Source organism: Gymnodraco acuticeps, unplaced genomic scaffold (genome assembly GCF_902827175.1).
Source record: "Gymnodraco acuticeps unplaced genomic scaffold, fGymAcu1.1, whole genome shotgun sequence".
Taxonomy (NCBI): Eukaryota; Metazoa; Chordata; class Actinopteri; order Perciformes; family Bathydraconidae; genus Gymnodraco; species Gymnodraco acuticeps.
The window spans coordinates 2,131,425-2,158,265 of NW_022991216.1; the positions used below are offsets into that span (position 1 = coordinate 2,131,425).

At 39.4% G+C, this 26,841-nt stretch overlaps 1 protein-coding gene across 12 annotated transcripts in view; it reads right to left on the minus strand.

The window, feature by feature from the left end:
• The window catches only part of LOC117561490 (disabled homolog 2-interacting protein-like), a 232,662-nt gene that overhangs the window by 174,950 nt on the left and 30,871 nt on the right, over positions 1-26,841 (minus strand). For 5 of the 12 annotated variants that reach the window (XM_034238948.1, XM_034238945.1, XM_034238955.1 and 2 more), the window contains exon 3: positions 20,387-20,516. In XM_034238948.1, coding sequence (XP_034094839.1) covers positions 20,387-20,516 — 130 coding nt within the window. Of the gene's footprint in view, positions 1-15,933; positions 16,096-20,386; positions 20,517-26,841 lie in introns of those variants that run through there. The other 7 variants (XM_034238947.1, XM_034238949.1, XM_034238946.1 and 4 more) reach the window with 4 other exon arrangements.

Consider the following 26,841-nt stretch of genomic DNA (forward strand, 5'->3'; position numbering starts at 1 on the left):
GACAAAAAGTAAAGCATTGTGTCCACTTCTATAGAAATTGGGACACGCCTCTCCTTTTATCTTCCTCTTCATTTGTCTCCCTTGCCGTCTCCTTAATCCCTCACCCCTTGTTTATAGTCCTGAGTTGATTTGTGTGTTTATGTCCCAGAACGTGTGAAATGTTAACAAAATGGGTAGGTTTAACCATTATTGTCAGCAAATATTTTTGTGTATTAACATATAAAAAGTCAGGTTAAGAGTATGACAGGGGAAAAAAAGGAAATAAACAGGATATACAGGTGAGAAGAAGACAAGATGGACCAGTGACAAGCAGAAGAAAAAAATGGAAAGTGCAATGTGACCATAGTGCTGACAAACACAGGAAACAAACAGTCTGTCTAATGTGTAGCTATAGTGTCCTAATGACCTGCCTCCGGAGGTAATTATATCCTCTGTTGAGTGCTTGAGGTCTAAACCTAAAGCATAAACAAAATGACACTGCAGTCCTCAGAGAGCTGAGTCAGAGACAATTAACACATAAACGGCATCAATTCAAATCAGAGTGTGGTGGATGATCAGTCTCTGATTCTATCTCGCCAATAAAACCAGAGAAACACAGGAGTGGGTAATTCAGTTGTAGGAAGCGTTGGGACAGTCAGGAATGCCATCATTTTGGAGACAAAGGCACTTGTGTGTGACTCGCGGGGTCAGGCCACTACCATGCCAGCAAGTGCTTTTTGTTGAAGGAATCCAAGGCAAAGGCTAGAACTGGGCAAACCCAGCACTCTAACACACATACCATCCAACTGCCAAGGTCGCAATTTCATTAAGACCTTCGTCACAAATAAATCACACCTCTTTCTCCATGAGTTATGTCCCTCTTTACTCCAAACCATCCAATAATGGCAAAATCCAGAAATCTTATTTTTCAGACTAACTTTCCAAAGTCTGACAGGCCAGTGGCCGTTAAAGCGGTCTCGTGCGGAAGTACAGCGCCACTTAAAGGCCCGGCATATGTACTACAGCGTCTCCAGCACTCCCGAGCGGTCTCGTGTGAACGGAAGACTTTTTTGATATCGTATTCGGTTCGTTTGCGTTTCATATGCGTTTGCGTGTAAATGGGGTCTCAAACAAGATTGACTCAAGAGTCTGCTAACTCAAAGAGCAGAGCATTTTCTGACAAAATAACAACATAACCTTTAAAAATGTAGTGGTGTTATGATCCATTGATTTAGATTGAGACATTGATTCAATGATCGACTATTCAATATGATGCAAATGAAAAACATTGATACGTAAAGCAGTTAGCGATTAGCGTTTTTGAGCTAAATATGTTTACTACAAGGTGGTCCTTCTAAAACAGGGGTGCCCACACTTTTTTTGGCTGGTGAGCTACTTTTGAAATGAGAAATTACCAGCTCACCGAGGTCTACCAACCTAAAATACAATCCCAAATTGCAAGGGTTGCTGAATAACAAGTTTTATTTATACATGGGATAACTACAATAGGGCTGCAACAAACGACTAATTTGATAATCGATTAATGAAACGATTAATCGACTATTCGGACTATTACTGTATGCCTTGCACAATTTCTCAAACGCTCTTATTTAGCCATCAACTTTTAGATGTAGCTTGAGGTTGTTTTAGGCATGTGGAAACTAACAATGAAGACAATAAAGATGAATACTTGATTCAAAAATACATATATTATTAAATTAACAAATTGTGAACAAAATTAACATTGCTTTTTATTTAAATAATATAATAATATCAAAAGAAACAACAATGTTTTAACAAATCATATTAAATAATCTGTAAACAGAATAGCTGAAACTTTAACAAAATAAATAATTCAGTTACCTCTAATCATTAACCCATGTTTGTATCATTGAGTTAACTCTGTGTGTTGCTGCTAGCATACATAACACCTGACGTGGAAAAGTTACTCATGGATGGGGCTACAGAGCTACTAGAAAGACAGTCGAACCCGGTGCATTCCTCCGTCTGAATGTGGTGCGCTTTTGCTAAATGTTTAGACAAATGGCTCGTATTACCGCCCTTACATGCTAAACACTCTTGGCAAGGAGCATTGTCCACCTCAAGACGGGTAACATTTAACCACACCTTGGAGCGCTTCTCTCCGCCATCTTCTTATGGGTTCAGAACAGTCTCATAATACACACATGCACACAGAAGGATTCACACTTGTACTTCATGATCCGCAAAAGGATTCACACTTGTGTTTTTCAATGCACACACAAATGTGTTCCGTTTCATATTCATGTAAATAAAATCCAAATACAGAAAAAAGCTTTACATATGTATTTTTGATTCTCAATATTTGTTTTCCGTTTAAATCCTCTGAACCTGCGAACACAAACCGCTTTCTGTGCACAGATCGCTGTGCATTCGTGTGTGGGTTTTTTGAGACTCCCCTGACGGTCACCCGATTCGTACTTGTAATTGTTTCTATCTATAGCCAATCAGATGTCTCCTTCATTCTAAGCCAATCACATGAGCGCGCCCCCACGAGGGTATGATTTATTGCGTTCATGACGTAGCGCTTCATGTACGCATTTTGCGCTGTCCGGTCAGCTCGCTAAACAGAGGGCAGAGCTTCAGGTGATTATGCAGAGCTGCGTGTCTCCGTCAGACTCAGCAGCTGATCTGATCTCTCTCTCACGTCCGGTTATACTTCACTCTCATTTATGTCCATATCGATCAGATCCAGCTCTCCTGATCGGCCTTTATAGAGAGCACCGATCAAACTATTAAGAGTGAATATCGGCCGATAATGACCGGCTGGGCCCCCCCCCCCCCCGTTGACAGTTCACTGTCTAGCACTGGCTTCGTAGTGCACTGATCGATTAGGCTAAGCTAACCTGTAGCTGCTCCCTCCACACTCACAACAACTTCATACAGACATAAATAAAGCAGCTGTATTCGCCACACAGGAAACACTCATTTAAAACGGTGTTGCCTTCTGTTTTTGTGTACACAAGCATTCATCAATGGTTCGGAAAGTGGCGCTGTACCTTAATAATATAAAGGCTTGTATTTGCGTGCATTTCCTGTTCGGAAAGTGGCGCTGTACTGAGAGTAGAAGTGTCCTGAGATTAGCGCCTGCAGGCAGGGTCCATGGACCTGTCAGCTCCGGACTGCGCAAAATGCGTACATGAAGCGCTACGTCATGAACGCAAGAAATCATACCCTCGTGGGGGCGCGCTCATGTGATTGGCTTAGAATGAAGGAGACATCTGATTAGCTATAGATAGAAAAAATTACAAGTACGAATCAGGTGAGCGTCAGGGGAGTCTCCAAAAACCCACACACGAATGCACAGCGATCCGTGCACAGAAAGCGGTTTGTGTTTGCAGGTTCAGAGGATTGAAACGGAAAACAAATATGTGAGGATCAAAAATACACATGTAAAACTTTTTTCTGTATTTGGATTTTATTTACATGTATATGAAACGGAACACATTTGTGTGTGCATTGAAAAACACAAGTGTGGATCCGGAAATACAAGTGTGAATCCTTCTGTGTGCATGTGTGTATTATGAGACTGTTCTGAGCCCATATCTCCTCCGTGTGTTGCTGCATGTAGCAGCCGCGTGTGTAAACTGCCCCACCCCCTCGCACACAGACGGGAGAGAGAGATCTCGTCTGGATTGGAAAGATCGAAAATACACCGACCATAGACGCATTTGTTTGTCTTTTTGCATGTTAGAAACGAGTTGGCGACACTAAGACTGCAATATAATGTTTTTGTAGCAATAATACATGACCTTTCTCTTTCTCAACTCGCTACTCGGAGGGAAGTCGCTGTCATATGCCTTGTGAACACTCCGATAATGCCTCTCCACGTTACCTTTCTTTGGCAGAGCAACGCTTGCTTTACAAATAAGGCAAATAACCTTTGAATGTGACATCACAACAAAATATTCTTCCTCCCATTCTGGGTGGAAGTGCAGCCTGTCCTCCGACAAAAAACTACCATATAGGTCGATTGTTCAGCAGCTAAATACGACCCAGAGTCACGTTTTAAAGTGTAGCACCTCTAGTGGTCGTGTAAGAAACAACATGCTCCTGTCGATTGCAAACGCTCCGGAGGGTCGTTTATTCACAAATTACCCTCTCTGGAAAATCCTAAATTGTGGAATAGTTTGGCCATTAAAATGCTTTTTTATTAGATTTCTAGCGAGAAGTGTATATTGTACTTTTATAATCTACGTCCAGTGGATGTGTAGGATCTACAGTTTGATAGATATACGAAGATGATTTGAGGTCTCGCCAGGAGAACGTGTATATGGGGTAGCTTCCATGTAAAGTTAGCATGGGTGAAAACAGTATTTCCGGTCTTGAAGTTTTCATAATAAAACCGGAAGTATTCCCCACACTGTCAAATGATTACACAGTGATATCTCCATTACTCATCCACTTAAAAACATCAGTTTATCCTTGTTAATTACACAATATTGATTGGTTTAAATTGTGTACAATCCTTTTGTGTTTTTAACCTTCGATTCGGAAAAACAAATAGTTTTTTCGGAGTTTAGACACTACAGAGTTTCCGAAGACACTACACTACCCAGAATCCCCAGCTATCGTTTGGGACTACAACATCCGCCTTGCTTTACAAACCCTGTGATTAGCCCTCAAGCTCTGTGATTGGATGTTGGAGTGGCAGTGCGACAAGGTTACGCCGAATGTCAAACAGCTCTTTGAAATGGAATGGAACCACGCCAGACTATCCAAAACTGGACTTGGACGGGTCCAGCCCAACCCTCCCCCCAGAATTACACATGCTGGCTATTGTGTGTTTCACAACATGTTCTATGGCACGTCTCTACTGGGAATTGTAGTTTTAAAAGACGTTTTCGTATTTCCCACAATTAGAGGTTGCCAGTATTAAACTGTATACATCCCTGGAGGTTTAGGGGATACGAAACACATTGGTGTTATCAAATGTATAACATATAATTAATACATGGGTGAAAATTGCTTGTGTACATAATGGGCAGCATTAATATACCCACATGACAGCTAAGGTCAGAAGAGCTTTATTTAACAGCTGGTCTTATGTCTGTGACCCCCCCTGTTGTTAATTGATAAGCCTGAAACATGCACTTGTCAAGGTTCAGATGCACATTTAGCAAATATGGCAGTAGCCATCGATCATCTTAAGATAAGATACTTTATTGATCCCAAGTTGGGAAATGTTTTTGTTACAGCAGCATGTACTACTTTGTTCTACTCCACTACAATTCAGAGGTTAACCTGGTATTTTTACTCTACTACATTTATTTTTGTTACTTTGCAGATTCTGATTAATGATGTGAAATATAAACAAGCCTTAAATCAGACTTTAGTTACAGTAAAATTCAGCCTTATCAGTTTGTCTGTTTTGCACATCCTCCTGTTAATATCTTTGGACGTCCTGCACTAAACTGTTTTATTGTAGAGATCACTACAGTATCTTCTTGATATTTTCTATTCTATATTTCTATCATTGACCCCTATTTTGTATGTAGGCTACTCTTAATATTTAAATGTTTTCATCAAATATAACTTATTCAACAACTAAATTCAATAACGTGCTTTAACCACTAGGCGGTGCGGTTTAAAAAACCAGTGGTCTAGTTAATAAAACATAATAATATCAAACATAATATGACTATTCACTTTATTGTGAAATTAAAACAGAACGGTAAAGGAAAATACAGTTTCAGTCTCTCAATGTGAAGCTTATGCATTGTAGCATAAACTTTTATAGACCTGTAACAGTCAACTGCATGAGGAGTTGGAAAGGTAGTTCAGAAAATCAGTAATATCTTTAAAAACTACAAAAAAATCCCTTTCTATCAGCTGTGCACCGTTATGGTGTAAATACAGACTATCTACTTATTGGATCAAATATAAAAGTCAGCCGAATTAGTGTTGATACTGCAAGGAGACGTATTGTGTGAAAAGAAATGGAAGATGTTGTTTAATTGTTGATATTTTATGGTCCACGTCACGTATTCAGTTTTGGCGGCATCTCTTCCAGTTTGTCAAAAGGTCTTCTGATCAGGGCTCTATAAATACATATCTACGGCAGATATGTAATATTTAATGCAAACCGTGTATTGCAATGCCGTTATGTGATGACTTCCAAAGAGAAAAGCAAGAACACTCGGAATAAAGTATTATTATTTTTTTTTTTAATGTTTTCCGATTTGATGTCGCATAAACACCATATCCCGACGTGCATTGCGGCGTGATTTTAGCCTATCAAAACCTCTGAAAAAAGAAATGTGTCTCTCAGAATCGAAAGAGAAAACCCTATGGGAAAAACACAAAAGCATTGTACACAATTTAAACCAATTAATGTCGTATAATTAACTAGGATAAACTGATGTTTTTTAGTGGATGAGTACTGCAGATATCACTGTTAAATCATTTGATCATTGGTTTTATTATGAAAACGTCGAGACCGGAAATACTGTTTTCAACCCGTAACTTTACATTGACGCTACCGCATATACACGTTCTCCTGACGAAATCTCAAATCATCTTCGTAATATCTATCAAACTATAGATCCTACATATCGACTGGACGTGGATTCTAAAAGTACAATATATACTTCTCGCTAGAAATCTAATCATAAAGCGTTTTAATGGCCAAACTATCCTACAATTTAGGATTTTACAGAGAGGGTTATTTGTGAATAAACGACCATCTGTAACGTTTGCATTCAACGGGAGCACTAGAGGCCGACAACTTTAAAACGTAATTATAGGTCGTATTAAGCGCTTGAACAAACGACATATTTGGTCGTATAAGGGCTTGAACAATCGACCCATTTGGTCGTATGAGTTGGAGGACTTGTTGCGGAAGTGGTATGTCTTTAGCTTTTTGCTCGGTCCCGCACTCATTTTGTTGTTTGTCTCGTTAACTTAGTTTGAGTTTTCCCGGCACTTGACTGATTTTGTATCGCTTTGCATTCTGGGTTAACAGACTGGAAAGCGATAGGTCGCTTTTTCTGTCAATCAAGTAAACTCCTGAATTAAGTGGCAGGGAGGCCAAGGGAGGAGGGATCAAAACCTGTTTTGTCTATTTTAACGGAGCTGGATTTTTTTTTTATGAATGACTCGTGATCTACCAGCATTGCCCCCGCGGTCGACCTCTGTTCTAAAAGGTCAATAACAAGTTGACATTACACTACATATCTGGAGAAAAAAAGATTTCCCTGAGTTGGCCATATACACAGAATGCAATCCTAACCCTAAAACGGAATCAAATCTTTAATCAAACTTCTAAAAGTAAAGTGAAGTTGATTCTCAAAATACAAATTTTAGGCTAAAATGACTGCACTCTCCCATCAGTGTTGGCACCAAAATAAAAACTTGTGTGGATCATCACATATCTGTTACTAGTTAAACTGCATAAACAATGAGGCTGGATAAACAAAACACTGATTTAGATCTGTTTGTCTCGGGATTCTAGTATTCTCATCTGATAAGAATCTCCAAGGGAAAGCTTGAGTCTGCTGGAGTTCAGCTCTTTCTGGCTTTACCAGTTTCTTTTCACAAAGTCTTTCCTCAGCTCATTCCCTCTCGCTCTCACCCTCTCTAGCCCTCAATGCTCAGTGTGGGGCCGGCACATTACCATAAGATTTACAGAGACTTTTAAAGCACATTTGCCAACATAAGGATGTTGTTGTGAGCATGTAACAACCTCATGGCTGTGTTTGGGTCACTTTAAGCCCACTGCATTCACTTCAACTTGTACACACATCACATACTTGAGCAGCAAAACATACCCTGACACACAAATAATAACATTAACAACAACATGCTGTTCTGCTTATATTATTATCACTCCTGGCTGCTACTACTTAGGTTGTCCATTCCAACAAGAATCTGTATGTTATGTCAATATATAAATTGTATTTTTATTTACCACTGCAACACAGAGTATTCTACAATGTTACACTTATTTTATAAATACTGCATACTTACTTATTTTCCTTCTGTTTGTAGTTCTGCACATTTTTATTTTATTTGTATTTATACTATGTGCATGCCTTTTTTAATCTAATAGTATATTGTTCTTCTCTATCTATACTGCTGTAACATGTAAATGTCCCCCTCTGTGGGACGAAAAAAGCAATTCTGACTCTGATCACACTAACATGCTGAACATTTACTTTACAAACAGAAAAGGCACAGTATGGATTTGTACAGTGTCCTTGACTTTCTTTTGTCTTGCGCTGCATTTCTCCGTTTCCTGTCCATCCCTTCCTCCCTCTTTTCCTCCTCCCCCTCCCCCTCCACAGGAGTGTTGTTGAATGACAGTCACCCATCACGGAGGCTTCCTGACAAATGGGGCCAAATGGAGAACACTGTTGCTGCTGGCCGGCAGTCCGCTCTCTGAGGTTCTTGCTGAGCTCTGCTCTCACTGATATTTATATCCCACATCTCCAAACTAGTTGTAAGTGTTTGATTCACTTTTCATATGTCATCTCCTGTGTGGACCTCACAGCTGCTGGTTAGCAATGTACTGTATTTTCTTACTGTAAACTACTGTACTGCGTATTTGTGGGAAATGTCATTTTCTATTTTAGTGTTATAACAGTAGGCTACAGTTGGAAAATGCGGAATCCTTTTTATATCTGAATTCTGTATGACATGACTTGATTTTCTACATTTTATTGAATTTCATTTAATTAAAACAAATTTGAATAGTTTTTTTTTCCTATCAGAACCTTTTCTTATTACTGAAAATCAAATAAGATTTGGTCAGGAGCAATGTGTGCGACTACCTGAGTCAGTAATGGCCTGTTTTTCACAATAAAGTCTTCCAAAATAACTAATCGTAAATATTGAATATTATTAACCATAATTACCCTTGTGGTTTGTAAAAGGTTCTGTCCAAATGAGAGCATTCACAAAACTGTAAATTGAGCATGATTTGTATCTTATATACTGTAACTATAATCTAGATCAATCAATATAAAGAATAAAGAAAGAAAATCCTGCCCATATCCTGCATGTTCTAGATCTGAGGCAAATAAAGGAGCAGGCATACAAAATATTACATAAGCGAAGGATATAAGAAATGCACTGATCAGGTCCTGAATGTGTCAGTTGCTTCATGACATGGACAGGTCAGGGATACATTTATCTAATTATGGAGAGTAATGTCAACACGTCCTTGACCTGTTACAAGGACCACCTACACAGGTTTGAAGTAAATACATTTAGCTCGACAAAGCTTCCAAACATAGACCCCTGAGGGATTCTTTCTCTCGGGTATTCTGCGTTTTTAATGGCTCTTCTCATCCAGCTGTTTCTTTCTCATTTCACTGCCGTTCTGTCCATTATGCAAATAGCCGCACTGCCGCAGCAATCCTCTTGTGAGGCTGCATGGTTAAGTCCAAATGTATGTGATGAGTGGTTTTTTTTCTTCTCCGTCTTCAGAAAAACCCACAATTTTCTTCACAGATAAAGTCAAATATAGGCATGGAGGCAAAATCCCATCACAAGCAGCCACTCAAGAGCCTTATGAAAATAATTCTAGAGCCAAGTGTGAAATGCATCAGGATGTAGACACAATCTGAATGTATTCATGGAAGATAACAAGCAGTGACGATGCGCTTAACGTTCAGTACTTAGCAGGTGGAAAAGTAGTTTGTTTTACTAACAGATGTGAAGGTTGTGTTCAGTTTTAAGGTCAGGATCATCTAACGCACAATTGAAGAGCTAGTTAAATTAATGACTGTTGCATGTTTTAAATGTATTGTATTTACTTGTTTAAAATCAAATGTGTTTTAGGTTGACTTTTAAAATCTGTCCAGGGACTACAGATGAAAAATAGCCTCTTGGCTAACTCTGGCACGTTTACAGAAATGTTCATTAATGTGCACTGTCCCTGTTAAATAAATGAATAAAGTAAAGTAAATAAGAAAAGCCTGTGCCACATATACAGCCTGCCACAGACATTATTTTCCAGCACAACTAATCGAGTGCCACTTGCGTGACCTCTGGAGGAGCATGACCAACAGCATGCCATACATTATTTATACTTATTTAAAACTCTTGTGATTATCCTAGAGAAGAGAATTACCCACATTTTACTGTACTCCTTCATTCTCGCCTATCTCATAGAATTGCTTTCAGCTGCAGCAGGCCGTTGTTTGAGTTATTTAAGTTAGTGACTAGCAGTGTTGTGCTAGTTACTGAAAACCAGTAACTAGTTACCATTACTAGTTACTTCATGTCAAAAGTAACGCAGTCACTTTACTAGTTACTTAAACCCAAAAGTAATGCGTTACTGTGAAAAGTAACGTTTTCGTTACTTTGAAAAAATAGCTCCCATTAATGCCCTTATCGCCTTCATTTCAGTACTGTTATTGCATTGGAGAATAATACAATCTGTTGATCAACTTGACATGCATTATATGCAATCTGGATTGCATCGATATTAGCTGGCTTTCCATTTTTGTATATTCTTTCTCCAGGTAGTTGGTAAAGGTTTTCCGTCCCATATGCCGTGTGCCGCCCGGACATGCTATCATGCTAACTAGCTCCCTGAAAGCGGGTGACTCCACTGTAGCAATAGCCTGCATGTGTTCTACAACATACCGTGCAATGGCTTTATCGACTTTTCCCTGGCCAGCAGTCCCTTGGTTAAAATCCAGCCGCTGTTGCTTAGGTGGAGGTGGAGTGGCGTCGGCTGAGTCTCTGTGGTCTTAGCTACTAGCTTCGTCCCAGCATGTTGTTTTTGCAGATGTTTTAAGAGATTTGAATTACTGGTTTGGGCAGTAGATAGGATCTTTGACCCGCCAAGACACAACTTACATTTAACTAAAACGTTCTTTTCTTTGTGCTCGACAAAAGTGAAATAGTGAGAATATCTCCAGGTGGAGAAACTAGACTTGAGCTCCGCCGCCGCCATGATAGTCTTGTTAGTAAACAACACAAACACGCCCACAGCGCGTCTCCGCATGTGACACAGGAAGTATCAAAGTACATTTACTCAAGTACTGTACTTAAGTACAGTTCTCATCTCTGTTCGCCTGGCTGTTGACTATATAAAAAAACTAACGGAGTAACGCACCATGTAGTAACGGTAACTGAGTTACTGAATTAAAAAAGTAATGCGTTAGAGTACTAGTTACTGCCAAAAGTAACGGCGTTAGTCCCAACACTGGTGACTAGCTGCTAAACATACAGTTGTGGAGCACTTAGCAGCTAGAGTGACAGGTATTTACCTCGTGAATTTGTAGGGACCGAAACAGAGCTAAAAGAGAGTGAAAAAGTACTAATACGCATCAGTTGGCTGGAACACAACTCTAAAACTCAAAGATCTGTCAGTGTTGTGTTCACAACTTATAGCTGCTGCTCCCAAGTGTTGTAAACACCCTGCAACCGTTAAATACCCCCTTTAAGGAAAAAGACAGAACTACAAACTTTGCCAAAATGTCTTTCCAACATAGTTGTATGATCTAGGTTTGCTCAGTACAGAAACAAACAATGAGACAGGCCTACACAAAACATTTTACAGACTTAACACCATGTTTTTATCAGCCTCTAAAGCAGGGGTGTCGAACTAAATTTCATCGCGGTTGTAACTTTAAGACTATATAAAATATATAAATATATCATATATATAAAATAATGTATTATATAACATTATTGCCTCTGCATTGGATTATTATCGGATTAGGTAATAATAACTTCATGATTAACGAAGACTGAAAGCAGAAGTCTAGGGCAAATAATTGCAAGTCTCTTCAGTGAGAATGTCACAAAATTATTTTAAAAGAAAAGCCAAATTCTGGAAAAAAAGTCACAATCAAAAAAAGAAGTGACATTTTGAAAAAAAAGCAACATTAAAAAAAAGGGGCAAATTCTAAGAAAAAAGGCATATTTTGAAGAAAATAAATCAAATTCTGAGAAAAAAGTCAAATTTGAGATGCATTGTGCTCCATATGGGCAATGTGCCTCTGTAAATCGGCATGTAACCGTGTAATAAACATTATATTTTTGCAAGCTCTTGTGGGCCACATAAAATGAAGTGGCGGGCCGGATTTGGCCCCCGGGCCTTGAGTTTGACACCCCTGCTCTAAAGCCTTTAGACAAAACCTCTCAGAGTGAGGAAAGCCTCCTGTACACAGCATGAACATGACCATAAGGCAGGGGCGGGGAACCTCCGGCCTCCGGGCCGTATACGGCCCGCGAGACAATTTGGTACGGCCCTCGAGGTAATTTATAAAACGCACGCAAAAAAGAAAAAAATGTAAGAAATCTAGACCTCAAAAAAATTAAACAAGCGAGTGCCTGTTTTTCCTGGCCAAGGTCAGGGTCCTTGAACACAATACGAGCCTAACGTGTCATCACGTGGTATATGTCTCGACGTCTCGACTGACAGGGGTGCAGTTCTGACGGAGAGCACCAGCACGCCACTCCAGCACTTCAGAAATTGCAGCACCCATAAGGAGCCGTACACATGCCGCAGTTTCTGCGTGTCTGTGTCTTTAGTTGAAAGCCCAGTGGCGATCTGTTCATCTGTCATACTGATCATACAGTCTTTGTTGTTATTAGCATCTGGTTAGCTAGCTATGCTAACGAATATAAGAAGCTTTTTCTCCAACCAGTGAGGTAAAGGCACATCTTTATATGATCATTATAGTTATAAAAGAGAATAAAGTATAGGTTTAACAGGTATAAAATACTATATGACAGTAAAAAAAAGTTGTTATAAATAAAGAAGAATACAGTTTGAAAGGGGAGTGATTTGTCAAATATTCATAAAGAAAAATAAATCTGCTTCCAGTTGTTTCATATGGGTGTTGAGAGATGTATCCATAGATCTCCTAAATTTGCTCTCAAAGTGCACCAGATTGATGCTTTTAACTTCAACATTTAAAAAAAATCTTCCCGGGGGAGCATGCCCCCGGACCCCCGTAGAGGAGGTTAGGTCCCCCCCCACTTAAATCATGTACACATGGATAGGAAACTAAATACATTTGCACACATCTTGTGTCCATATCTTTCTGTTTGGGTGGTCACGCCACACTGTGCACGTGCATGCATACGCGAGTCATGGTGAGATATCTGGATTAAGAGGTTGCTTTTTCTTTGCACAGAATGAAATGAATGGGCTGTGATTTTAGTTCTTTTAAGCAGAGGTCAATAATTTGTACGGCCCTCTGAGGATATTGTAAAAATTGAAATGGCCCTTGAGAGGAAAAAGGTTCCCCACCCCTGCCATAAGGCCTGGTGCAAGATAGTGTTTCCTGTATTAAAAGTAGATTAACATTTATAAGCTGACAGCCCAGTTCCTAAAATGAACCACCCAGCTCCGGCTAGATCTTAGCACATGACAACACAAGCGAGAATACATCTTTTATTTAAAGCTGAACATTCTTGAAGACAAAACCCTGCGGCGCTCTCACCCACAAGACCGCAGATTCATCTGGATAAAATCTGGATAAAATCTGGGAAATCTTAGAAGAGTAGTTAGAAACCTAATTCCCCTCAAAGTGGAAAATAAGAGAAGAGCCTCTTGTTTTTCATAAAAATGCTTTATAGCGAAAGAGAAGAGATGTTCAAGGTCAAATACATCCAACACATACTCAAACAAAAACACACACACCCGTGAACAAAAAAAATATCCCTGAGTTTTCTACTACAGGACATGAAGAGGCAGGCAACCTTTCACAACTGGGACACAACGTGCAGACCTATTTACAAGTGAATGAAGCCCATGGAAAAGGACCTCTCTCTGCTTTGCCCTTTTTACTTCCCTCCTCTCATCTCTGCGTTGCTCAAACCATGTGCTCATTTTTATGCCGGATAAAAGAGATGGCTGCATTTAAAGAGATATTTTCTCAGTTTATTCCTGAGAGAACTGTTCTGGGCACAGATGTGCATAATAAAGCTAAAAATGTAAATTGAGGTCATATATCTGACTATTGATTTGGTAATCTAGTGACCACTTGAATATTAGCTCTTCTGGTAGAAATGTCACTCAGGATTTGATCTAAAGTACTGTACAGTAAGAGCAAGTGTCCAGCATTAGCAACCATTAGCTGTCTGAAGATGGAAACAGGAAAAAAGTTGCTAAAGTGTCTGCGCCAGTGCGCCATAAATAGTGGTGACATCTCCAAGAGGTTGACAAATAGAGCCGGCCAGCTAACCAATCAGAGCAGACTGGGCTCTGGTTTCAGACAGAGGGTGAAAAGAGGTGCTGCAGCACGTATGAGAAGAATAAAGAGCTTTTTGAACATTAAAGCATGGAGACATGTCCCAGTAGAGGCACTACTAATATGAACCTGAACATGAGCAGAATATGAAGAGTGTTGGCATCAAAATGTACTTAAAAGTATAAAAGGTAAACTTCCTTAATCCGGATTGGCTTCTATATTGTAGAATATGAAATCATATTCATAAAAAACATTTTAATGTTGTAGTTTGTCAACACCGAGACTATTCTTTGCATTTGATTGCATGCTGCATTATATGATGTTATTTATTTAGGTGTGAAATGACTGCAGTGGAGTAGAAATTATAACATTTGAAATAAACGAAAGCAATAACTGTATGCATGCATGCCTGTGTGAGAGGAAAAATGGATGCATGAGGAAGTGTGAACTGTTCCTTAGGCTTGCCTGATGTGAGTTTATAGTCGGATGATATCAGATTATTGCTCTTCCTACTTTCACTTTGCTATTTCTATTGAACCGTTAGCAGGGAACTTCTGTGGCGGTGAGCTTGAGAGAGGCCTGCCGGACTGGTTGAGAGGAGAAAGTCATCAATCAGTGTTTGAAGTTTAAGTTTAAGTTGGGAAACCTTACTGTGGAGGTGAGAACATTCTCAATGTTCTCACTTATTCGTGTAAGATCATAACCAGAAGCTCCGAGCCTCTGGAGATGGATTAAAACGGTGAAATGTAGTCTTTAGCAGTTCTCCTTTTCTTTCTTCATATCCCCTTCTCCATCATGGCAGAGAGCCCAGTGCATAAAGCGGTGTGGCTTAGACGCTGGCTAAGAGAAACATCTTTCTCCTGGAAATATGTTCACTGTTGGTTATTCACATTCTTCATCAGCAGCACAGCAGAGTCCTTCCCATCGGCCATGAAGACAAAATACAGTCTTTTCTGGCCTAGTTAATAACACACCACTTTCTGCCTTTTAACTATGTTGTTTGGAGCAGAGGAGGAAAAAAGAGGCAGTGGAAAATGAGGGGGAAGAGAAAGAGTGATCACTCTCACCGGCCTACAGTGCAGGCTGGATCCCCCTGGATTTATTTGTGAACATAACTCTTTCTTTCTGTCTCTCCCCTTCTCTTTCACTCCCCACTTTCATTCTTTTGTGCCGCTCTGTGTCTATAACACAAACACCCACATGGTGCTACCACTACCCAGCATGCAAATATACAGATTCACATAACCATCAAATTATCGTGCTGCCTTTGAACAGAAATGCTACACCCACGGCTCTTACAGATGCCACAGTTAATTATTCCATTCAAAAAGTGAGAGGACAGCTTCCTGCGCCACGACGCTCGCATCAAATCACCCGGACGGCAAACCAAACGGAGGACGATGCAAATTCCAGAGAAACAATTGCAATTTGGAACTTTTTACAAGTTTCTAATGCTGTTAAAGTAATGGTTAAAAGGTCACTAGAGCAAAAGGCTGTTCAATTCATCACATTGCCATGTAACACCCTCCACCCCTCGACCCCCTTCCCAGCAGAACAGACTGAAGTCCCATTCATCTGACCACAGAGGCCCTAGTCAACAGCTTAAGAGCCAAATGGAGAGCCTACTCATAGTAGCAAGCAAACAGGAAAAACCATGTGACCAGACCGCCTTGTTCTCCAACTCGCCCTTTAACTTTTTCCACAGAATCAGATCTAAATCTTTCCATCCCAGCCGGGCGCTTCCAATCTCACTCACCGTGCTGCGTCTCGGGATGGGTGCTGGTGTCAGGCTCCATGTTAACTTCTCAGTGTGATGATCAGATCAACGCTCCCATATCCTGAGGCAACGTAACTGAACTACAACTACTGTCTTGTGTCTGCTGCCGCCGCCACTGCGCCTCTCCCCCCAGCTGTTCTCTCCGGACAGAGTGTGGCCCTGCCAGCTCAGCTTGTAGCGCTGCGTTACATCTGTCTGACTGAGCCCCTCTCTGGAGAGCGGAGAGAGAGAGAGAGAGAGAGAGTATGTCAGAGCACAGAGAAGAGGGAGGAGAGAGAGGTTTCCACATTGTGGCGGTGGAGAGAGAGAGAGAAATATATGGGTGGAGTGGCAAAATGTTTCCACTTTGATCAATTTTAGATACTCAGCATTTTTATTTTCTTGTCATAAAAAGTGGCTAACATCAGTTTGGAAAATATTAACATGGCAGCAGAATTTAGGAACTTTATTTTAGTACTGCAGCCTGGACTTTAACAATATGTGGACCCTGACTGTGCATCCTGGCATGCTTTTTACTCACATTTCAATTTGGCACAAGCTTCCTCTGCTGACCTGAATTTCCAGCTTGAGCGGAAATGTCAGATTGGGGCTGAAACTATCAATAATTTTCATTTAAAATCCAATAGTTTAGACAATGACCAAATGTATGCACTTGATAATGATATGAAATAGAAATTATATAAATGTTGATACTGGACTAAGAAATGATTAGCATTTTGTTTTGGAGGAGTAATTGATTACGAAAGTAGTTTCCCTATTTAACTTTCTACTGATTGACTATTTGTATAATGGACTAATTGTCCAGCTCTAGTTAAAGAGGCCCTATTATGCTTTTTGGGGGTTTACCTGTCCTGTAGTGTGTTATAGGTTATGAGCATGTAAATGGTCTGCAAAGGCAAACATCCCTGTGTTTCCTCCAGAGGGAGTCTCTCTCCCACACACTCCCCCTCCTGCCTGTAACGCCTCCATTGAACTCCTTTGTGTACTTCTGTATCATAATGACATCACTATGTAACACTTGCGCTTCTATTGGCTAGCGCTCCAACACAGAGGGTGAGAAGAGGTGCTGCAGCACAGGCAGTATGAGAAAAATAAAGAGCTTTTTGAACATAAAAGCATGGAGACATGTAGAGACACTAACTATGAAACTGAAAATGAGCCGAATAGGGCCCCTTTAAGATAACATGAAAAAGACAAAGAGACTGAACAAGGAATACTGCAACTTATCCTCAGAAATATGTCATTGCAGCATCTACATTGACTGTTTGATAATACTGGCTACAAGGCATGTTCAAATAACTCTCCAGCCTTTGGTCAGGTATCCAGTTCTACTTAATCCTATCCTAAGTGTTGCAGCTTCAGTGTAAATATTTACAGGAGCAAGTGAAAAACTAGGGAGAAAATAGGGCAGCCTATGCCCTAGCATCTTTAAAGAAGTTAGGCGAGAACTTTTCCAAAGCAGCATCAAAAAGAAACTTTTACTTCAGAGAAATTAAGCTAAGCTGTTCAGGTGGGAGCAAAACGTTCCGTCGTTAGCATGTTTGTGCCAAACCGCGACGATTTGGAAAGAACAGAGGCGGCCGGCGCTCACTATTCACACAGAGGATGAGAGCCCCCTGCTCTCTGATTCGCTGTGCATTCCTGTTGATCAGAGTGTTTATTCATCATTTTGCATATTAAAAACCTGAGTCACACAAGGACAAGAGTAGGAGGGGCCTACGCAAATGAATAATTTATAAAAAGATTGGCTCGAGGAGAGTTGAATGAGATTTAAAAAACCATGCACAGGCACAAATGAAACTGTAAAGATCAGTCAGTGAAGAGTGTAGTACTGTTTGGTTTTCAGGGATAGATTCAACAACAACTGTCAATGTGATATTCAAAGAGGCACTCCATGGTGTCCCTCTGAACAAATATTTAGCAGTGTTTTAATGAAGCTCCAGCATTATATGAGCCAACCCACCAATGCTAACAGAAAAGCACATTATACAGTATATGCATGTAATTAAAGGGGGTTTCATGCCTTGTAAATGTATATTTGTAACATGTGAATATGAATGTGTAATGTATTGCTATGCTCAGTAGCTTAAAAGGTGGCAGAATAGTACCAAATCATGCCTGATATATCCACTACAGCATTTTATTAATGTATTATAGCTAAGATGCAGAAATATGTGGCTTGAATATGGAAACATGAATCAGCAATTCAGAAATAATGCTACCTCATCATCATGGAAAAGTTTCAGAGTATCATTGGCAGAGTTACAAATGTACCCTGTGATTATGGAACGAGCTGGCAGACTGTGTTTATTCTTTAAGCCTCTGTCTTTTCTAAGATAAACAAAATCATTATAATCACAGATCATGTGAAATGATGCATCTACTGTATGTGCCCTGTTTTTCATCATCATGTCATCACCTGTATCGGTAGACTACAAAAAAGACACACATATTATAAAACGTCCCTTTGCTCTTACTTTTGTGTTTGTGTGATTTGGCACTGAACTATTTCAGCATGATTGTCCTTATGAAAAGTCAAATATGTGCTATGTGGATAATGCTGGGTTAGAGCCATGACTTTGAGAAGATGGAAGGACACGTCATCTTTCATTTGAGAGATAAAGAGTATGATAGATAGAGAAAGATGTACAAAACCGTTTGCAATAAAAAGCTTTTGGGCCATGAACAAAAATGCAATGGAAAAAATGTATGACACATAACACAAGTTGCCTTGATGCTTTCAAGAGGCCTATTTCATCTTAAAGAACCTCACATGAGGAACACATATTCTTGTAAATCCATTTTGTCATTTTAGACTTGATCTGACAATAAAGTAATATCGTATCGTATCGTATCGTATTTTAGTGGTTGTGAAACACTAAGATTTAGGCCAACTGTATATATAAATTAATAAATACACCCTTTAACTCGGGTGGTTTGGACAACTTGGTTGGGAATAAGGTGAATTAAAGGATGAAAAATAACTTTGTAAATGCTTTGAAATATGGTTAACACTGAACAAAGTGGCTCCCTCTCATGGTCAAAGGTTGGTAAAGTAAACACTGACGAATCACATCTTTGTAAAAACTCCTAGGCCTGGAGGTTCTACAGAAAGCTCTGATCCCAGAACAAGCCTCAGTAAAAACCTTTCTGTTCCATTGACAATGTCTCAGGGATAGAGGGCAACAACACCTCAGTCAGGAAATGACTCAACTTAATTAAGCCTAAACTTAATGTTCTGTATTGTACTGTAAACTTGTAATGACATCATGTCCAAGCACTTAAACTAAACAACCATTCAGCACACTGATTTAAAGGTGGACTATATTAGGTTGCATGCCAGCCAACAACCCAGCAACAGTAACCGTGGGATACAAACACTTGAATGTCAAACCTCAGTGCCACCTACTGTTTCAGTTTGACTGATTCTCCTTACAGACACATCCACAGACTTCACCGTTTTAAACTGAGCTGCTCCATCTTTCCCGTAGACACATGAACTGGCCCATCCAGAAAGTAATGATATTACACGTACTATACCGTCACAAAAAGCAACAAGGAAGGTGCCAAAGCCACCTGCTGTTTAAAGAAGACCAAACCCTTTTTCAGTTTCTGTGTGAGTGGTTAGGAAGAAGAAGCATTACATGTGCAGTGAAGGGATTTGAAGCAGCAAGCTCTCCATCTAGTGGATATGAGGGAGAATTAAAGGGTATCAACTATTTCCCCAGGCATGTGAGCAATGCACGGCTCACTTCCATGTGCGAGTGTTTAACTGGTTATGTCACAGTGAAGGAGAAAGAAGTGCTTCTCTTCGGTTTCATTTGACCTTTGCATATAACACATAAGCATCTGCATATGACTGCTTCAGTTTGACTTTAGGAGATATTTTAGAAGCAAAAAACTAGGAAAAACACCACTCATTCACCAAGGTTACGATTATAATAAATGTTGCATTTAGGAATGTTCATAAATTGTTATATTGTTATATTTATTGTTATATTAATATAGGTATTTATACATTTTTTTTGGGCTGTGATTTGTTTAATAATTGTTAGCATAAAAGAGACTATGTAATGTTTTAAGAGTTTGTTGATTGTTGTGTGTGTACCTGTCCAGGGACTGCAGGTATAATACACTAATAGTTTAATCTGTCAACAACAACAAAAGTATCCACTTTTGAGATTATAATATTTGTATGCATGGTCCTTGTATAATAAAGACATAATAATATCAACAATAATAATAATAATAATGTCCATCACCAAATATATTATTTCTTCATTCGTATTTAATGGTATGGTTTCAAAGAACGTAATAAAAGTTTTTCCAGAGACTGTATGTGAATGTGTGTATGAGTGCGAGTGTGTGCGTGTGCATGTGCGTGTGTGTGTGCATCCTAATCACTGCAGAGGTATGCCTTCAGGCGACTCACCGCTCTCCGTGGACAGCTGGCTGTGGTATTCTGGAAAGTGAGTTTCCACAGGCACGCTGATGGTGCGGCGCAGGAGATGGACCTTGCATGACGCGGGGCGCCTCTCCTGCGAAAACAAGGAACGGATCTGCTGAGACAGAGAGAGGGAGGAGAAGGAGACAGAGACATAGAACAAAGAATTCAAGACAGATAAAAGACTGAGGAAATTCAACAAAGCACAGATACAAAGTGAGCACACACAGAAGATACAGAAGAATGAAGGCTAACCAAATGAAAAATGGCGCCTGCAAGAAATGTAAGATATGCACAGACAATAGCTGCTGAGGCTCCTTATCTACGTTCTTGTGGTTATTCTGGTCACCATGTTGAAAGCTGTGTTAGGCCAAAAGCACACAATAGCTGAAGAGCTCCTGATTAATGAGGAGTCATTGGATAAAACAAAGCAGGCATTAGCAGCACATCAGTCCATGTCAGGCCATATCTGCCTATAGCTGGCATACCAAATGTTTGGTTTCAGAAGATTAAACAGACAAAAGCAAAGGGATGGCCGTGTTGAGAGAGTGGCGCCTGGAAGAGAAAGGGAAAGGGCCTGAAGCCCTCCAGAAGGAGTGATAATGGTTTATCGAACATCCTCACACCTCTCAACAATCTGTCTGGCTCTCCATGTCTGTCTGTTTATCTCTCTACGTCTCTTCACTTCACCTTCGGCTTTAAGTACAGCTCTTACTGAAACCTCCTCTGACGTAAAGACAACGTCTGGAGGTCTGAGGAATTATGACTAAGCAATGAGAGCTGTAATTTGAGTCATACTATTCCCTGCATCATTTTTATTCTGGGATACATTCAGGAAAATACTGTCAGGGATTCTAGGAACACTTAGCTCGACCAAGGTTTACACTACAAAATGTGGCTTTATTATAATATTTTATAATTTCAAAATACATTTATTTGTAATACTCAGTGACTAAGGGTGATTAAAAACTACTTAAAATATTAAATTACAGGAGTAAAGGCACCTACAAATTAAGGTAGTGACTAATTAAAAGCTATACACATTTTAAATAAATTATAATTATGAGATAAGAAATACAATTTCTAAATGTACTAAATAAGAATATTTAAAATAGGAAACAGTGTTATATATTTTCACTCTCGGCTCATTGGATGAAGACATCTGCTTCTGCCATGGACATCAGGACATATTTAAACACGGCTCGATTGAGCCTTCTATTCCCATAGCACTCAGTAGTAATGATTTTATGTGCTTTTTTTAACGATAAAATTGTTACTCTTAGAAACAAAATTAACGACCTTTTGCCTTTGACCAGTATAGTGTTATCAACAGCTCCCGGAAACGTAAGTTCTAATATTACACTAGATAGTAAACTAGAATGCTTTTCAGCCAAAACCTTGAACAATTAAATTAAATGATTCTCTCTTCTAAACCATCAATGTGTATGTTAGACCCAATTCCAACTAAGCTGTTGAAGGAAGTTTTTCCATTAATTAGCACTTATTTATTAAATATTATGAATATGTCTTTATTATCAGGCTATGTTCCACAATCATTCAAAGTAGCAGTGATAAAACCGCTTCTTAAAAAGCACAACCTCGATCCAGAGGTTTTAGCCAACTATAGACCTATTTCTAATCTTCCGTTCCTCTCAAAAATTCTTGAGAAAGCAGTCGCAAAACAGCTGTGTGATTACTTAAAAAACAATGATTTATTTGAAGATTTTCAGTCTGGCTTTAGAACACATCATAGCACAGAGACAGCTCTGGTTAAAGTCACAAATGACATTCTAATAGCCTCAGACAAGGGACTTGTCTCTATTCTTGTTTTGCTCGATCTCAGTGCTGCATTTGATACTATCGACCATGACATCTTATTGCAAAGACTAGAGCACTTAGTTGGCATACAGGGAACTGCTTTAGGCTAGTTTAGGTCCTATCTATCTGAACGCTCTCAGTTTGTACGTGTCAACGATGAATCTTCCACGCAAACCAAAGTTAGCCATGGAGTGCCACAGGGCTCAGTGCTCGGACCTATTTTGTTCACATTATATATGCTTCCGTTAGGCAATATATTATAAGGAATCATTCTGTAAATGTTCATTGTTATGCGGATGATACTCAACTATATTTATCAATCAAGCCTGATGAAATTAATCATCTAAATACAATTCAAGACTGCCTCAAGGACTTAAAAACGTGGACAACCTTAAATGTTTTGATTTTAAACACGACCAAAACTGAAGTTACTGTACTTGGCCCGAAGAATCTACGAAACAAATTATCTAAAGATATACTAACTATGGATGGCATTAATTTGGCCTCCAGTGAGACTGTAAGAATCTTGGTGTTATATTTGATCAGGATTTATCCTTTAACGCCCACATAAAATCAATTTCAAGGACCGCCTACTTCCATCTACGTAACATTGCAAAAATCAGGCATATCTTGCCTCAAAACGATGCAGAGAAACGAGTCCATGCATTTGTTACTTCAAGGCTGGATTATTGTAACTCCTTATTATCAGGGTGTACCAAGAAATCAGTCAAGTCGCTTCAGCTGATTCAAAATGCTGCGGCTCGTGTACTAACCAGAGTTAGGAAAAGGGACCACATTACTCCTGTTCTGGCTGCCTTACACTGGCTCCCTACAGAACACAGGATATAATTTAAAATTCTTCTTCTCGCCTACAAAGCCCTTAATGGGCAGGCGCCATCTTACCTTAAAGAACTCATTATACCCTACTGTCCTACTAGGGCATTGCTTTCCAAGAATGCAGGGTTGTTGGTTGTTCCTAGAGTCTCTAAAAGTACAATGGGAGCCAGAGCCTTTTCTTATCAAGCTCCACATTTGTGGAATTAGCTTCCAGTTTGTGTTCGGGCGGCAGACACCCTATTAGTTTTTAAGAGTGCGCTTAAGACCTTCCTTTTTGATAAAGCTTATAGTTAGGGCTGATTAGATTCAGCCCCTAGTTTTGCTGATATAGGCTTAGTTTGTCGGGGGACATCTTACTTCTTCCTTCTCTCTGTCTATACCTGTGTACTCTCATGTTCCAATTAACCCAGCTTCCCCAAATTTCTTTCTTTTTGGTGTCTATATACGCCGGGATCCGGAATCATGGATGATCCTGTTGCTGCGGTCCTGTGTCCTGGATCGCGAGCCCTGGATCTTGAGTCATGGCTGTGGTCCTGGATCATAAGTCCTGGATGGATATCCTCGTGGATTCATCTTCCTATTATACACACATGCATTTCCAAACATTTGGACTACCTATGTTGCAAATGTATTATCTTTTCAATTTACACAAGGCATCTATTGCACGTCTGTCCGTCCTGGGAGAGGGATCCCTCCTCTGTTGCTCTCCCTGAGGTTTCTCCCATTTTTCCCTTTAAACTGTGGTTTATCTCCGGAAGTGTTTCCTTGTACGATGTGAGGGTCTAAGGACAGAGGGTGTCGTATTGTCATACTGATATTCTGTACAAACTGTGAAGTCCACTGAGACAAATGTAACATTTGTGATATTGGGCTATATAAATAAACATTGATTGATTGATTGATTGATTGATTGAAACAGTAAAGCAAATGGCTAAGCCCATTTGTAGTAGGGCTGCACGATATATCGTGTCGTGACGATAATCGCGTTATGCGCATGTGTGATATTGACATCGCAGGACGTGCGATTTTTTTAAATACATTTTTTTAGGATGTGAGATATAGGCAAATGAACTCAAACTCAAAATGTTACAATTATTTTGCTGCTTGCTACAAAAGGAAAACTTGCGCGGCTCGCAAGTCAGTGGTACTTGAGTGAGTGAAATGCAGGCTCTGCATACACAGCAAACCACCAATCACAATCATTTTTGATCAGATCACATCAGGATAACGGAGCTAGCTCAGCTTGTTGCTCTGATAACTTAAGATCCAGACGTCCGTGACTAAAATCCTTCATCCGGTTAAATATTGTTAAAATAATACCAATTGTATAGCATTAAAGTTCAAGAAAGGATGGTTTGCAGACAAAAAAAAAAACTTTCTTCAATTCCTGTATTTTTCATATCGCAATATATAGTGGAAGAAAAATATCGCAATGTCAGTTTTTTTCAATATCGTGCAGCCCTACTTGTAGGACTTTGGAAGTACGCTCAATCCAGCAGGAATTCTGGACACAAGCTAAACTGTCTTTGTCTTTAATCATGAGCCCCCTCTATTGGCAGTCATGTGCATATTTAGGAATGTAGATGAGAGTAATGAGCTGAACATCTTCACTCTTTTATGTGAGAAAAAACTGAAGGCTTCAGCGAGTTGAAAATGAGAAAAGTCCCAACCCCACCTTTCTCTCAGTTTCATTACCTTCTTATTGGAGCACTGAAGAAATGCCACACTTGGCTGAATGTTGAGATATGAGTTATCTGTTCTCATGCACGTTTTGCATTCTCTCGTAATTCCTTATTTTTGTCTCTCTTTGTGTTTGAGGAGCATCTTTTGTCTTACGATAACAATGTTGGATGCTAAGAGCCTAGTCGCCTAATTTACAAGGTCATCCAAAAACGACATTACAAAGAAATGTACTGAAAGAGAAAAAAAAGAATCAACTAAAAAGTCTGCAAACTATGACGGATCAGAGGAATAAAGAAAATAAAGGTTGTGCACTTCAAACACCTACAATGAAAACTTCTACACAGAAATTCAATCAAAACAATTATGCTTTTTAAATGTTTTTTAAAGAATTAATCCATGGAGTTTTAAATGAAGCTAACCGAAACCTAAATCCTTTTAATGCATTTTTTTTTTTTAACTAAATCACCATTAAGCTCAGCGCATAAAGGAATACATATGTCGACAAGACACACAAAAACTCTACTAAATGTTCATTTGAGGCTAAATCTGAATTATTAAAATGTATTTTAAATATTCTTTTTGGCACGTTACATCAGGAACATTGCATCACATCCACAACAAAACTAAAAGGTTTTGTTTGAGTGTTTTACGCTTCCGACTAATTTCTTGTGGCATCATTAAAAAGGAACACCAAAGAACTTCTGAGACTGCATCAATACTTTGTGAAGAGTTTCTGAAATGTCTGAAAACCTGATACTCAAGACAACACAGGGAGACATAAACATTATACAATATAGAAGTTGTTGCTCTGACCTCTTCTGCTCGAAATTGTTTATATCTTCCCACCTTGATCTTTAGCCAAACTGTATTTCATGATCTTGACCTGCAGTTTGCAGACATCACAGAAATCCAGTCGAGTGAGAGATGACCTTTCAGAGCCCGGGTCTCTAGATGGATGCATTTAAAAGCTGTTATTCTTTACTGCTGTGAAACAAAAAGCACTAGAGCAGGAAGGCTGTCAGCCGGTCGATTCAAATTATTCCTCCCAGCAATTATTGCTCCCTTTCAGCTTGGCATACCTCAGTAAAAACACAGATAAAATGAAGCCAAACGTGTCTTTTCAGTTCCAGCAGACATGTTTGTATGTACTATAGGTTTTAGGTTAGTCTGTATCACTGCTTGTAAATATCCACCTAACATGCCAAAATAAGTAAAGAAATGTATATAGGGTATGAGGGAGCCTTGAAGATGAGTTCACAGAAAGTTATTAAAATAGGACATGATATTGCAGCCTGAATAATTTGGAGAACTCTGCTGACTCCTGATTTGTTGGCATTAACCTGCCTACAGGTAGTCTCTGCTGGGGGATGAATTTAAATGTACACTCTCACACTACAGAGGGTTCAGCCAGGAGCTCGTGTTTCTCCATGAGTAGATACATTACGATAGTCTTTAAGCCTGACATATATTATTTCAAAGGCCAACAAAAATACCTGATGCCAGCTGATAGTAATCTTTAAAACGTAAAGAAATAGGTTTGTTTTTGTTGCAAAGATCTACAACAAGATGCATACTGAGCAGGACATTTTTTTATGTAAAAATGAACTGTCAGTAGTACTCAATAACGGGCAGACTATCTAACAGGTGACACCTTTTTTAGCTTCAAACCTAGATTGGCATTTATATTCTGACAAATTTAAACTGACAATATAATTTCTGTATTAGGAAAATAATCAATCAATCAATGAAAATACTTTATTAATTCCAGGGGGACCGCAGTACTTCCCACTTTAGTTCCGATATAGTTCCGAAATGTCGCGTTCACACCAAAAAGAGCCAGAACTAAAAGTAGTTCATGAGAACCTTTTAACCCCCTTTTCCGTCCCTGCTAGAGAGCAGGGACTTTCGTGGGAGAAAAAGGTTCCTATGTCTGATTGGCTGGGCGGATTGCAAACCACGCCCTGTAAAACTCCAAAAAAGTTTTGTGAAGCCACCATTTTATTATCCTCGCATTAGCATTATTAGCATAAGCCCATCGCACAAACGTAGAGAGACTAACTTATGGCAACACAAAAGAAAACATGGGAGCGGTGGAGATGAGGCTG